At 40.3% G+C, this 13,229-nt stretch overlaps 1 protein-coding gene across 14 annotated transcripts in view; it reads right to left on the minus strand.

The window, feature by feature from the left end:
* Nucleotides 1–13,229, minus strand: part of DLC1 (DLC1 Rho GTPase activating protein) — a 369,945-nt gene that overhangs the window by 17,682 nt on the left and 339,034 nt on the right. For 8 of the 14 annotated variants that reach the window (XM_073219078.1, XM_073219076.1, XM_073219077.1 and 5 more), the window contains 2 exons: nt 9,201–9,272; nt 4,509–4,590 (listed from right to left, as the gene is read on the minus strand). In XM_073219078.1, the coding sequence (XP_073075179.1) occupies nt 4,509–4,590; nt 9,201–9,272 (154 nt within the window). Of the gene's footprint in view, nt 1–4,018; nt 4,180–4,508; nt 4,591–7,232; nt 7,316–9,200; nt 9,273–13,229 lie in introns of those variants that run through there. The other 6 variants (XM_073219079.1, XM_036997350.2, XM_036997359.2 and 3 more) reach the window with 4 other exon arrangements.

Genomic DNA, 13,229 nt, shown 5'->3' on the forward strand with positions numbered 1-13,229 from the left:
ATAGAATAAACAAAGATAACCCAGAGCGCCTATGTTCAGGAAAATTCTCCCTGTGGATGGGGTGGGGAAGAAAACAAATAACTAAGAAAAAGTTCAGACTTTAAAATGAGTGGGTGTCAGTCCCCCTCTGAGAGGCATACTTGAGTCATTACTTTAATGACTTATACCCACAGTGTTTTAGTTCTCAAATCTTCTCAATATTCAAAGACTGTTAGTCTTAGGTCTGGGTTTCATGAATCAAACCTGTAATCAAATACCCACTGGGCTTCATTTGGGCTGTAATGGTTGAATGGTGTTTATAACCAAGTTTACTAGGCAGGAGGCCTACGGAGGAGGGGGAGGGGCTTACCTTACAGACTCTAGATTTGAGTCAAACACAAAAGACCCAGGAGACCAGTTTTATGAAGGTCAGTGTTATCTTTTTATGTCGGCAGCACCAAGCTAAAGGCATTTCTATTTTAAAGCCCTAAAGTTGCTCCCTGGGGTTTCCGTGGGACTCATTTGTCCTCAGGACCTCCAAAGCATGCCTGCCAGTGGGACCTTACTCACTTAGAGAGGGACAGTACTGAAATGGAGTAATAAATGCTCCTCGCCAGACCTCACATGTATTATTTCACCGTAGTGTGGCTATTGCTCCCAGCAACCCTATGGTGTAGGGATCACTATTTACCTTTATTTTGTAGATGAAGAAATGGGGGCTTAAAAAGGTCACTGATCCTGTCCAAGCCCACATGAGTAAACCATGGGGGACCTGGTATTCAAACACAAGTATCTTCTGCCCTCTTTCCTAAAATACATGGTAATGATGTAATAAATAGGAGCAGCTAATGTCCTGAGTAAGGCTTGTCCAGTGACAGGCAAAACCCTGGTATCATACGCCATCTGCCCAGAAGCCACAGACATCCCACCCCCCCAGGCCCCTCACAGGGCTCAGCTCCACAGGAGCTTATCTGTGGGCAACTTGTACCCGGCTTAGGTGGGGGACGGAGCCCAAGGGTGGGCCATCAGCAATCCAAGGTTTGCTGCAGGGAGTCAGAGGTGCCCTGTTAAACGCAAAGTGGGCAGGCCTCTGGGCCTATATTCAAGATGAAAACAGGGAAGAAGTATGAGGGGGTGACGAGAAAAAGGAACAATTTCCAAGTAAGTCAAAAACTGTCTCAATTCTAATGATATTTTCTTGAAATTAGTTCAATTGCTTTAAAACATCACTTGCTTCCCTTTTACTAGAACAGACATAGTAACAAAGCCGAAATCTTACTATATACTGTAGGTGCTTGACATGGCTTAGACATTTCACGGGCTGTCTGACAATAGGCGTAGACTGGAAAGGATAGCATGGATACATATTTATCACTATACGATTATCACCTTATTTATGTAATACTTTGGTGTGTTTATAGGGAGAGTCAGTTGTAATCCCAAAGGAAAACAGCAACACAGAATATTTTTCAGAAGCTACAGGGAGACCAAGAACATTTTAGAAGAGGCATTCTATCTGCAGATGAGGTCACAGTTGGCAGTATTATCTGTATATCCTTCAAGACAAGCAGATCACTCCTGCAGCATTAATACTGAATGTGACTATCATCTTGGCCTTCTCGTCAGGGCTGGATTACATAGCAAAGCCAGCAAGACTGGGACAAAAGCCAACCTCTCCAAGGAAACGAATACATAAACCCCTTATGAATGTGCGTGTAGGAATGTTGGTTAGCAATCCGAATCCCAAAAACCTGGTAGTCCCATAATTGTAACTTTGGGTCATTACCAAACCTCCTGTTTAAGATAGCAGCATGACCATTCCCAAGGGAACATTAGCCCTAGAAGTCTCCCGCCTCAAGCAGACTATGTTCAAAGATCTGTTCCTACCCGATTTCTGACCGAAGGAGCTATAAATAAGATCTGCAAAGGTTATAGGTATACGAACATTTAATAAATCTTCAAGCAGAACACTAGTGTGTACATGGGGGTATCTGTAACATCTGTGTGTGTGTTTGGGGAGGGGGGGCACAGGGAGGAAAGAGCAACCATGTAAGAATTATTTTATTTAAAATAAATTCATTAAAGTTTTATTTTTAGTAAAAATATTAAGTATTTAATAATACTTCACTGAAGTGAAAGTCCTTTCAACTGAGTTTTTGTAACTATATTATCATATATATATTTAAAATCAGCTGCTTAAAATATTTCAACAGAACAAAAGACGGAATTCTACAAGAAGTCTGTCAGTCTGGAGAGAATCTGACAAATCACAAGGCAAGATTTCAAACAACATTTCAGCTTCATGATTTCCTGGCCCTTCCTGGGAAGAGGCCAGACAAGCAGATGAGAGGAACATCCCATAATCAGTAAACCACACAGCCCCAGCTACTCTGCTGACAGTCCGGGGCCCATAGAGCATTTCAAAGGAAGATGCTTCCAATATACTGTAGATGCCCCCATCTTTTCCTTCAGGAATTTGTTTGGGCCTCTCAAAAGGAGAATCATTTGCCATGAGAACTGGATATGAAGATGTGGATGATGTGGACAAGAACCTTCGGGTTTCCTGTGACCACTGAGTTGATAACCATTAGTGTGATTTCAGAAGAATTTCTCTTTTGAAAAGAAAACGCACTCGAAGCCTTTCTTCACATACGCCAATCTGGGAGTCACATTTGGGCCTCATAATTTTTAAAGCACACTGACGTCTAACCCCTGCGTTTCCTGCTCCGACCGCACCTGTGAGATGTCATTCTGTGCTTCAGAGAGCATTGAAGCTCAGTGAGCAAACACTGCAGGGTCCACACACAGATCACGGTCTAGTTGTTCCTGAGGCTTTTGTTTTTCACAAAAGATTCAAGAGCACACATTTATTACCTTTAAAGGGAGGTAGCTTCTCAAACTAAGTTTTGAACTGATATTATTAAAAAAACCAAAGTGTTCAAGAATCTAATAATGACCTCCTGGGCTGCAGTGTTGCAGTGATGTTCCTATGACCCAGGAATTCCTAAGCTGTAGCTGCTGTCCCGACAGCCCACTCACTAAGTGGCTTAAGATGTGTGAAATGGATCATCTGAGGCAATGCATCAAAAGTTCCTAGGACACATCTTATGAGTGAGCTCATTTATATGCATTATCACCAGAGAAGGATTGAAAAATAAATTAATTCTGCAATGCAGTTAAGCATTCAAGCATTTAAAAAATGTCTGGAGCAGTTTATATCCCAGATGCTGACTTCTTCCCTTCCTAAACTGCATTCGTGACATTTTTTCACTCCAGATGACATAGTTATGATATTACGCATGCAGTGAGGGGCTTGGAATTAGGTTTCTTTTCAGAAAACGTGGACATACCCTGGGCATGTCTAAGCAGCCATTTAAGTGGGTTTGAAAAGTGACAGTGTTTCTGTGGCTAATATGGCTTTTATTTCTCCTTACACCACGCGAACTCATCTATTTCAGACTCCATTCTAAACATCCTACGTACCTTTCCCTACAACTATTACTTAACTTAGTTGATTCAAAAAAACACTGTAGTCCATAAGAAAGGCAAAAAAGCAGTACTTTCACAGAGCTACCACTGTTTTCTTTGTCTAAAACTGTGTCATTCTACCTTAACGATGTTTTTCCAAGTTACAATAAATGCTGAAATTAAAATGAAATTTATTTCAACTTTGCAATTAAATCAACATATGAATGTTGTTTCTGTATACTTTTCCCCCCAGCATGTAGCCTTTATGGCTTACAGGTGTTGAGAGAAATTACAATGGATGAATAACTTAAAGATGAATAAAATGTCATGAAGAATTTGGAAGGATTATCAGTGTTCCATTACTGTCTGCCACATGTTTTATTATTTTTGCTTCACAAAAAACCTACCAGCTACTCCTAAGCCCAAAGACCTACTAGCACAGTGAACAAGAAATTCTGACAGTTTATTCACATGCCACACCAATGCTCATTTACCGCATGTCCACGGTATGTTAGTGGCTGTGCTGAGTTATTTTATAACCTTATTTAAGCATACTGTTACTATTTTGTACCTGGAGAAGTGAAGAGGTTGAGAGAAACTTTTCTGAGTTCAAACAATGGTCTCCTGACTCCAGAATGCTGGGACTCCTCTGCACCCCACTTAGTCCTCCGAACGTGTCGTTTGCATTTAATGGAACAGCAGCTTTGACTCTGTTAGGGGACCTGGCTAGGGCTGTGCAATTACAACGTCTTTAAAAATAAAAACCCGGTTCCAAGTTCCCAAACCATCTGAATGTTATCTGTTTCACAGGCATATGGCATAAAATACAGAATGTTACTCCTTGAGTACCTCCTAGGACAGTGCTATTTTAATGGCAATACTAAATATCAGGATTTTACCTTTTTTAATTAAAAGGCTTAAATCACTATGCCCATTTGTTAACAAAGACCTGACATAATTAGTTTGAACAAAAGTAAATAAAACCATCTTGGTGATAAGTACTGTTCTCTTAAAAAAGGACAGAGAAAAAAAAAGAAAACACTCAAAATATTTCCACTTACCTGCATAAGGCCTCAATGGCATCTCTGTCCAAAAAATCATGTTCTCTCTTGACCAAAGAAATATCAATGGGGAACAGGAGATCTATAAGAAAAATAAGAACAATGACATTTATTGAGTACCTAAGTTTTTTTGGTCGATCTAGCCTAGTTTAGCAGAGGGAAACAAAGTAATGTGTTGAATACCTACTGTGTGCAGGACACCTCATTCCCTATCAAGTGCTACGGGAGAATGAAGTAGCTGAAGACAATTCCATTGGAGTCTTAAAGGAACTTAGATTTAAAGTAGTCTGCAGACTCAAATATTTGTTCCTGTCAAAGATAAGTGGTTCAAAACACCGTTCTACCTTTAAACAAAGTAATAGACCTCTGCTATAAATTATAATTTAAACATGAATGAATATCAGAAGGTGCTCCCTTTTAATGTGACTGGTTTTTCCCCCCTCCCGTGCATGTCTTTGCCTACATTTAATCAGAGAAGAAGGTCATGGAAAACTGGGCGAGGAAAGATCCACAGAACAATGCCAAGTGGTAGTGAAGAGAATCTAACCGTCTGCATGACATGAAGTGCTGAAGAGAATTCAGGATACATTATTTTAAAACAAATATTAGCACTTGCATATGGCTTTTCAGGAGTTTATATAACTCCCCCTAGCACAAAAGGCCAGCTATCAAGCCACTGTGGAACAATAGAATCCCAAATCCCCTATCAGTAGAAGAGGTCAAGACTCTTAGAACACTTAAGAGTTATATCAGAACAGAGAAGAGGTGGGTGGGGAAAGTCAATTCACTGGAAGAATTCCCTTTTCTATCTATTGTTGATAAATACATCCAAGAAGAGTAGGGAGGCGGGCAGCCAGCGCTACCACTGTGGAGGTTTACAGCAGCTCTGGAATGGCCACCAGATAAAGCAAGTTGTTCCCCTTTGGAGTTCCAGCTATTAGGGTAAATAATGGACCTTTTCACAGAATACTTATATGAGTAAGAGTCCTTCCGTGCAACTCTGTGGGTCATGAATGGGTGAGATAAAACAGCACAGAAGGAAACGAATGTTACCATAACCAAAACAAACAAACAAAAAGACATCTCTTTGGCTTTTGAATTGGCTAACATTGCATCCTGGAAGAGACAGTAGTTATTGGTAGTTCTGGAAATCTGAGTAATTAGTAATGCTCTGGTTCTCTGGTTGACAAGGGAGTACATGGATGTTTGTTCTTATTTTTTAGTAGTAATCTATTTCTAGAGATAATACTTATGAGCACTTTTTTTTTTACAGTGTTGAAAACTAACATGAGCATTGTAGTCTGTTCATTTTTCTGAAGACCAGAGGTAGGTTACTGATACTGTTCCCTGAAGGAGAACACAGGCAGACCAGTAAAGTAGCAGCAACCCAAGGATTTATGAAGAAATACAGGAAATTCAGTACTGCGGGATCACATCTCTTTATCAAGTTATAGACCAGTTTCCTAGGCAAATGATTAGTGGAAATCCATTAGTGCAGATGAGAGGCTTAAGGTGAACGTAGACTATTAATACAAACAAGGCAAGCTGTAAGGCTGTTTGAAGGTGGTGGCGCTGTATTTCACTGTAACAGACATCAAGAACTCCAAGTATTCAGTAATAGAGTTGACCATTTTCTCATACTTGCCTAGACTCTTTCTGAAGGGACTGGCTTTTAAAAGATGATGGTTTATTGATGTATAGAAGTTCTCAGCATTCTTCAGGATAGGATTTAAATTTCCAGCTTGTGTTTAAGGGCAGGAAGTATAAACTGCCAGGGACCAAAATAATACTAAACAGGAAGACAAGGAAATGTGTGGGTTGGTGTGGTGTGTACGCTCACACTGCATGGAGTGGCGGATGAAAGGGGGGAAATCATAGCCAGAACAATATACAGCATACCTCAAAAGCAGGCTTACGCTTTGAAATACTTAATAAATGTGAAGAGATCCTCAAACATGATGTATGAAAATGCAACCTGCATTTTAGGATTTGGAAAGAAGTAAGACAGAGACAGGAACTGGCTCTAAGCAAACATAGCATCCCAAGAAAGGGCTGCTTGGCAGCAAGCGAACACCAAAAATGGACATAATTGAAGGAAACTTAATTCCTAAACAGGAGAACAAAGGGAACAAAAGAACAGCCATGTTACTGCCACTGCAAAAGCAATTATCTCTCCCCATCTCCAGGAGAGCTGTAAATTGAAAATTCAACAGAATGCTGGTCTCTCATCTCCTGCCTCCTGCCCCCACCACAGTCCTACTGAAAGACAGAGATACACTAAATGTTAATAGGTCAAAATTCTCTCCTTAGAGAAGATAAGCAACTCTACCATAGTAAGTATGCAAATTAACCAAATGCCTGTAAAAAAAAAAAAAAGAAAGAAAAAGGAACTGGAGATGTTCTCTGAAATGGAAGAATAGTAAAATATTTTTCATAGTCTACCAATAAAGTAATTCTGAATCCATCTTCATGGGAAAATATCACAACAGTCAATCTGGGCTGCAATAAGGAAGATCAGATATAGTAAAGGAGGTAATGAATTAATTAAGCTCAGTGACCTAGGGAAATTAAAAGACCTCTATGATTTCTGGGGAGCCCAGTTTGCTTTGGGGCGTATCCCCCCATTGGCTTCATATCCTTCAAGGCTACCTGCTGGTCACGTCTAGCACCTCCAGGCTTACATATGTAAACATTCTTAGCATGGGCTCATGAGATTTCACTCACGTTTTATAAGGTTGGTAATGACCTCTAGCTACAACAGAGAGCCTAGTGCCATTGCTTCAGGACACAGTCTGATGGTCATTATCCTAGAAGGACCGAAGAGTAAAAGACATGTCTTAAAATCTTTATTTGCTGTGAAAAATGTTGAACATCCATGGTAAAAATATTTAAGTGCTATCATTTCAACTGGATCTTCTAGAGATTTAGTCATATGGTGGCTAGCCATCTCTTAGCATCTCCTTTCTTCTTAAGTGATGAAAAGATGTATTTTTAAAATGTACATCAACCAAAATTATGCTTGCTTTTCAGATTTTGGCAATCCCTTAAAGGTCTTCTTTGAGGTTTGAACTAGGTTTTATTTTATAAACTATGAAGTGGCTACTATACTGTGGGGCGTCCTGTTGGTACAGATTTAACAGTGGCTTGTTTTGAATTGGATGGATGAATGAATGAATTAGTGAGAGACACCATGTAGAGCCCACATCTCAGTAGAGTTGAAGAAAGAAAAAATGCTCAGGTGTGAGGAAGCCCTGGAAGTAATTTAGTTTATCCAAATTTAGGAATCACTTCACTATTCACCCAACCTTTGCTTGAAAAAATTACCCATAAAATGGAGTTCACTGGCTCATAACTGTAACTTTTTTATAAATGATTTCAGGTGGCATATAATGAAACTCCTGTGTAAACAAACAGCCTGTTCATCTCACGGTGCACGGCCAAGCCCGACCCACACCCAGCCAAGGCACAGAGAAGGAGCAAGACCCCAGGAGCTCTTCATCTTTGGCCTCGGCATCCAAGCGGATCCTGGGGCACTGATGATAAATGATGGAGTAAAAATTCAGCCTGGATCTTGATTTTTTTAAAAAGGTCCATTTTCCTTAACTAAAAAATTGTTTGCCACAGAAAACATAATATTCATCAAATGACAACCTAAACAAAGTGGGAAGCCTAATTACAAACCCAAAGAAGGTATCTGTAACGCATGGCCAACAAGGGCTTCGTACTTAGAATAAAGAGCTCTTACAGATCATTATGAAAAGCACTGTCAACTCAGGAGAAAAATGGGCATGAGACATGTCACAGAAGGGCAAACACATATGGCCAGATGATAGGAAGAAACGTGCATTATCATTAATGATTAGGGAAATGGAAGTCAAAATCTGTAAGATACCATTTTATAACCATTTGGCAAAAACTAAAGTCTGACAATATCAAGTTTTAAGAGCCTGTGGACAGACAGGATCTTTATATATTACTGGTAGGAGTGAAAAGTGGTACAGACACTTGAAAAATTTGCATTGTAAAATGGAAAAAATATATATATTTTTTGTTACCCAGTAATTCTACTCCTAGGTATACATTCAAGATAAAATTATTGCACATGGACCACAAAAGTACAAGAATGTACAAGAATGTCTGTAAAGCTCAGTGTACAAAAAACAGCCAAAGAACCCCCAGTCAGGTGTGGATGTGAATAAACTGGTTTATCCACACAATGCGGAATCACGCAGCAGTGAAAGTGGGTGAACTACAAGGACACACAGTGTAGAAGAATCTTAGTAACATAACCAGTGAAAAAGTAAAATCATACAAGACTACATAGGGCATAATACCTTTTCACATAAAGGTAAAAACAGTTTTATAAAAATACGTATTTTAGGACAATGCAATAAAACTATAGACTGGAAAAGCAAGGAAATGATAAGCAGAGGTTTCAGGATGACAATTACTTTGGGCAGGGGTGACAGAGGGCACCGAATGTGAGAGCTCGTGGGTGCACTGTCATCAAGGTCCTGGCCTTGGTTCTGGTGGGGGGTCTCAGCACCTTGCTATGCTGCTTCTTTAATGAGATATTCAGATAAATAATAAAATGTCTGAAAATGAATCATAGATCAATAATATCATGAGCCAAGGATATAATTAATTATGCCATCTAATCTACCAACCAATCGAATGGCCTTCTAGGCTCACCTTCGTAAAGCTGTGCGTACTGAGGGAAACCTGTTGCCCGTAGCCAATCGCAAGCTTCTTTGGCTTCAATTTCTAGAACAGACCAGAAGAAAGACAGGAGTGTTAGTAATATGTACCTCAGCATGTTTCTTCTTTTGTAATAAACCCTGGTTTTGTTATACAGGGAAAGCATGATGTCTGTCGAAAACAGGTAAGTCAGAAAAACAAAACAAAACTAAAAAGCTCTAAAAAACCCCACTTAACCCAAATGCTTTAAAGTGGTGTGCACTTTTCCTGCCTTTTAAAAATGCAAATAATTATCCACGTTTCCTTTAGAGGACAAAACAAACAAGGGGTCCCAGCAGTAAGTTACTCTGTCTTCTGGTTCTGGTTACAAGTGATTACGAAAACAGGGTATAATGAGAAAGCTGAAGAGGGATTAAATAATTAATTTTAAGCCTGGATGGTCTAACTTGGTTTACTTTTCACATCAATAAAAGGCCATGAAGTACATCTGCCCCCATGGAGGAGAACTAACCTGACCCACGGAACAGGCCCCCTGCCACTCAGGAATGCGGGAAAAAGCCCCAGGGCCTGAGACCCTGGGCCCTTAGGTGCACCCAGCAGCGGAGAGGCCAGGCTGTCAGGTGACCTGGAGGGCATTAAGTCAATAAAGCCCACAATCTTGGCAGGCTGAAACGCCTGATAAAGCTCTACTTCCCTGTGGTTAACATTTTGTAGATGGTATTGATAAACAGAAAGGCCAAGGGCAACTGGACTCACTGTGTTCAAACTCACTCAAGCACATATTTACAATCCCGTTAAAACTGCCTCCCAGAGGAGGTGGGGCCCATTCATTACTTTCTCTGTTTGCCCAAAGAATATCCTTTCAACTGTCTTCCCACCTCCCTCAGGCTCTTAGAGTACTGAGGCAGGTAAGGCTATTCACTCATTTACAAATGTCTCAAGATTGCCTAATTTATTCCAGATTAAAACCTTCCTTAAACATCTCTCCTCTGAGCCAGACGGGAGGCAGATAATCCACAATGTAAGTATACATATCTTACTTTTGTCTAGTAACTTTATGGTATCAATGCTTTTTTTTTTTTTGTACCTATTAGTTCATGAGTTTCTTGGCCTTGGAGAAAAGGTGGTTAAGAACACAAACTCATTAAAGCAAGTGGGTATGTCCTTATGCAGTGTGCCAAAGAGAAAACAGCGTGCTATCTCCCCAGGAGCCCGTTAATACCCCCACTAATGAGAGCGCAAATAAACAGCATGGCGAAGTTTATTTCCATGAATTTTTTTCAGTGTCACAATACAAGTAGCCCTATTAAATAGAAGTATACAAGGTGCAGGACTGAATTCAGGGCTGAAAGATCAAGTTGACATCAATGTGTAGAATCTCAATGTTAGCACTGAATAAAAGAATATGTAGAATTGTCCAATGTGAATTATTTGTGTTTAACCTTTTTTCATGTAGTTATATTCAAACCTTGTCTCAGAAAGGAACTAAGGAAACTAAATAAAATCATAAAAGAAACATTATTAGAGAAAAAAATATCTAAAAGCTCAACATGTTAAAGAACTATTTTTCTTCTAAGCTCTGTGGCCCCTGCTCAAAGAGAGATAGGGAAAGAAAAAGGCTGTGTGTTTTCAAAAAATATTATAAACAACTCACTTCTGTCTATTTAGAGGTTATTTCCACTGAACAGACTGTTAGACAATGAAAAGCAGATTGTTAAAAGCACATGTGCCTGCTTTCCTAGTATCTCACTTAACAAGTGGTGACTAACTAACTACTCACAGTCCACCCTTTTTGGACACCTTTTTTTGACCCCATTCAGACATAACAGGTCAGCACAGGCACAAAAGCTGCAATCAGAGACACCTCACTAGCCAGGGCCACCTTTTTACAGCATGTTCCAGATTTTCTTATTGCCATGGCTTCATGCCAGGAGGCACAAAGGTGGTAGGGTATCATTTTTTGAAAAAAAACCTTTACATTTATTTACAAAATACAAAGGGTGGTCACATACATTACCCGCTTAAGGCCACATGGGACTTCACGGACACTCAAATGCCTGCTTTTGTCACTCTCTTACTCACTTTCCACCACTAAGAAAGTGAAATGCCCCCAAATGACCAAAAGTTGATCTAAGAAGCTGTGACCCAGCAGTCACTCTTCTTAGGGCCACTTGGTTGGAAAGAAATGACATAAGCATGTGAAGTCTTGCTTCATCAGCAGGTAATTTACTTAAAGGTTTACTGGCTCCAAAGCTCTACCTAAGGACTGCAGAGATCCAGTAATTTACCCTTCCTCTCCCTTACCCTAAAATAGATGAGGATTACTTTCATTTAGGAATGAAACCATGGGAAACAGACAAGCCTGTATCTATTTTACATTTAAAAATGCCCACTCATGGAAACTTAGGTTCACAAAAACTGATGTTTCTGTAGAAATTAGAAAATTGCAAAACCTTTAAAAAAGTCGTTGGTCACTGATTTTTTAATAAATGGAATAGTTACTGATTTCATTCCCACCCCTTTCTAATCACCAAGAGAAAATGGTAACAATGTGACAGAGGTACTGGTTTAAAAAAATCAGTATTTCCATTTTCTTTAATATGAAATGCACCTGAGAACCTACATCTACAACCAAGTCCTGGTGGGAATCCCCTTTCTAGTTTCATCCCCTGGTCCAAGCCACTCCTTCCACCCTTAACCTCTTACTTCTGAGCTAACACTCTGCGTCTCCTATTTTCTCCTTCCTCAGAATCCATCTGCCACCTGCTCATCAATCTTCCAGAGTTACAGTTGAGATCTTGTCTCTGCCTCTCCAATTCCACTGGTGTTCTGCTGCTTAGAAAATCAAGTCTGAACACTTCTGCATGGTTTCTAAGGCCTTCATGTGGCACCAACCTCCCATTCCAGCTCCCTGTATGCCTGCTATGTCCCAGCCAAAGTAAACTTGCTGCTCATCTCCCCATGTAGATGGCCATGACTTTGCTAGCCTGAAATGCTCCCCCATCCTCTCACTTTTGAATTTCACTCATCCTTTAAGTCCTAGCACCATGCCACCTCCGCTAGGCAGTCTTCCCTGATGCCTCCCAACAATCCTATCCACAACTTCCGTTCATTGTGTGTGCCACATGTGTAAGCTCTGTCTAAGCTCTTACTGCCTTTCAGTTCACTTATTCCCTATACCAATCCTGGAACATGGACTACTAATATCATTCCCAAGATACACAAATAAGGAAACATGCAGAGAAATAACCACTTCTCTTGAAAAATGAGCCTTCTTTACATTCAAATGTCACAGGAAGGTGAGAGAGAAAACTAAGACTCATGGCGATGAGCAAGGTAGGTTCTTCCCTTAAAATAAGTATGTAACAATGGACATTTAAAATATTAAAGAACACCATGTACACAGGGCAATACTCCAGTCACTGCCTGCCCATGACCATTTTTGGAGGCCTCTCACTGGCTCAGGGGTACGACTTTTCCTTCAGTGTAGGTGAGGGGTAACGTGAAAACTGGGAGCACAGTTGTCAAAAAACAGTCCCCACTGGGCAAAAAATGCCATCAGAAACTAAAAATACAATGGAAATACAATGACACCTTTTATACTTGGGTTTTCTCTAAGCAAACAACAGACATATGTATTAAGGAGGAAACAGGAAATTTTTATTGGAAAGAGCTGTAAGGGTTGGTGGTAGTAGATGAATGAGGTCCAGGAGACCCTTTGTGTCTGGCTGGGAACCATTAGGCCATATCTGCATGTTTCCTGGCACGAAGTGATGACTCCTATCTTCCCCTTTCCCCTCAAGAGGGAGTTAAGCAGAAATTCCCCATCAAGTCACATTCTGTTGAACTTGCTGATCTTAGCTGGTTGAGCAAGAGTAATTTGGGTGAAAGCCGGAGGTGGTGACTTCCGCCTTCTGTTTGCACTGTGTGCACACTGGAAACCCTCAGGTTCCCTGTCTTCTGGGATAACATGCTACCCAAAGCAGGACTCGGATGGATGCTACAGCTACACGGAATTACCTC

The sequence above is a fragment of the Manis javanica genome, chromosome 12 (genome assembly GCF_040802235.1).
Source record: "Manis javanica isolate MJ-LG chromosome 12, MJ_LKY, whole genome shotgun sequence".
Classification (NCBI taxonomy): domain Eukaryota; kingdom Metazoa; phylum Chordata; class Mammalia; order Pholidota; family Manidae; genus Manis; species Manis javanica.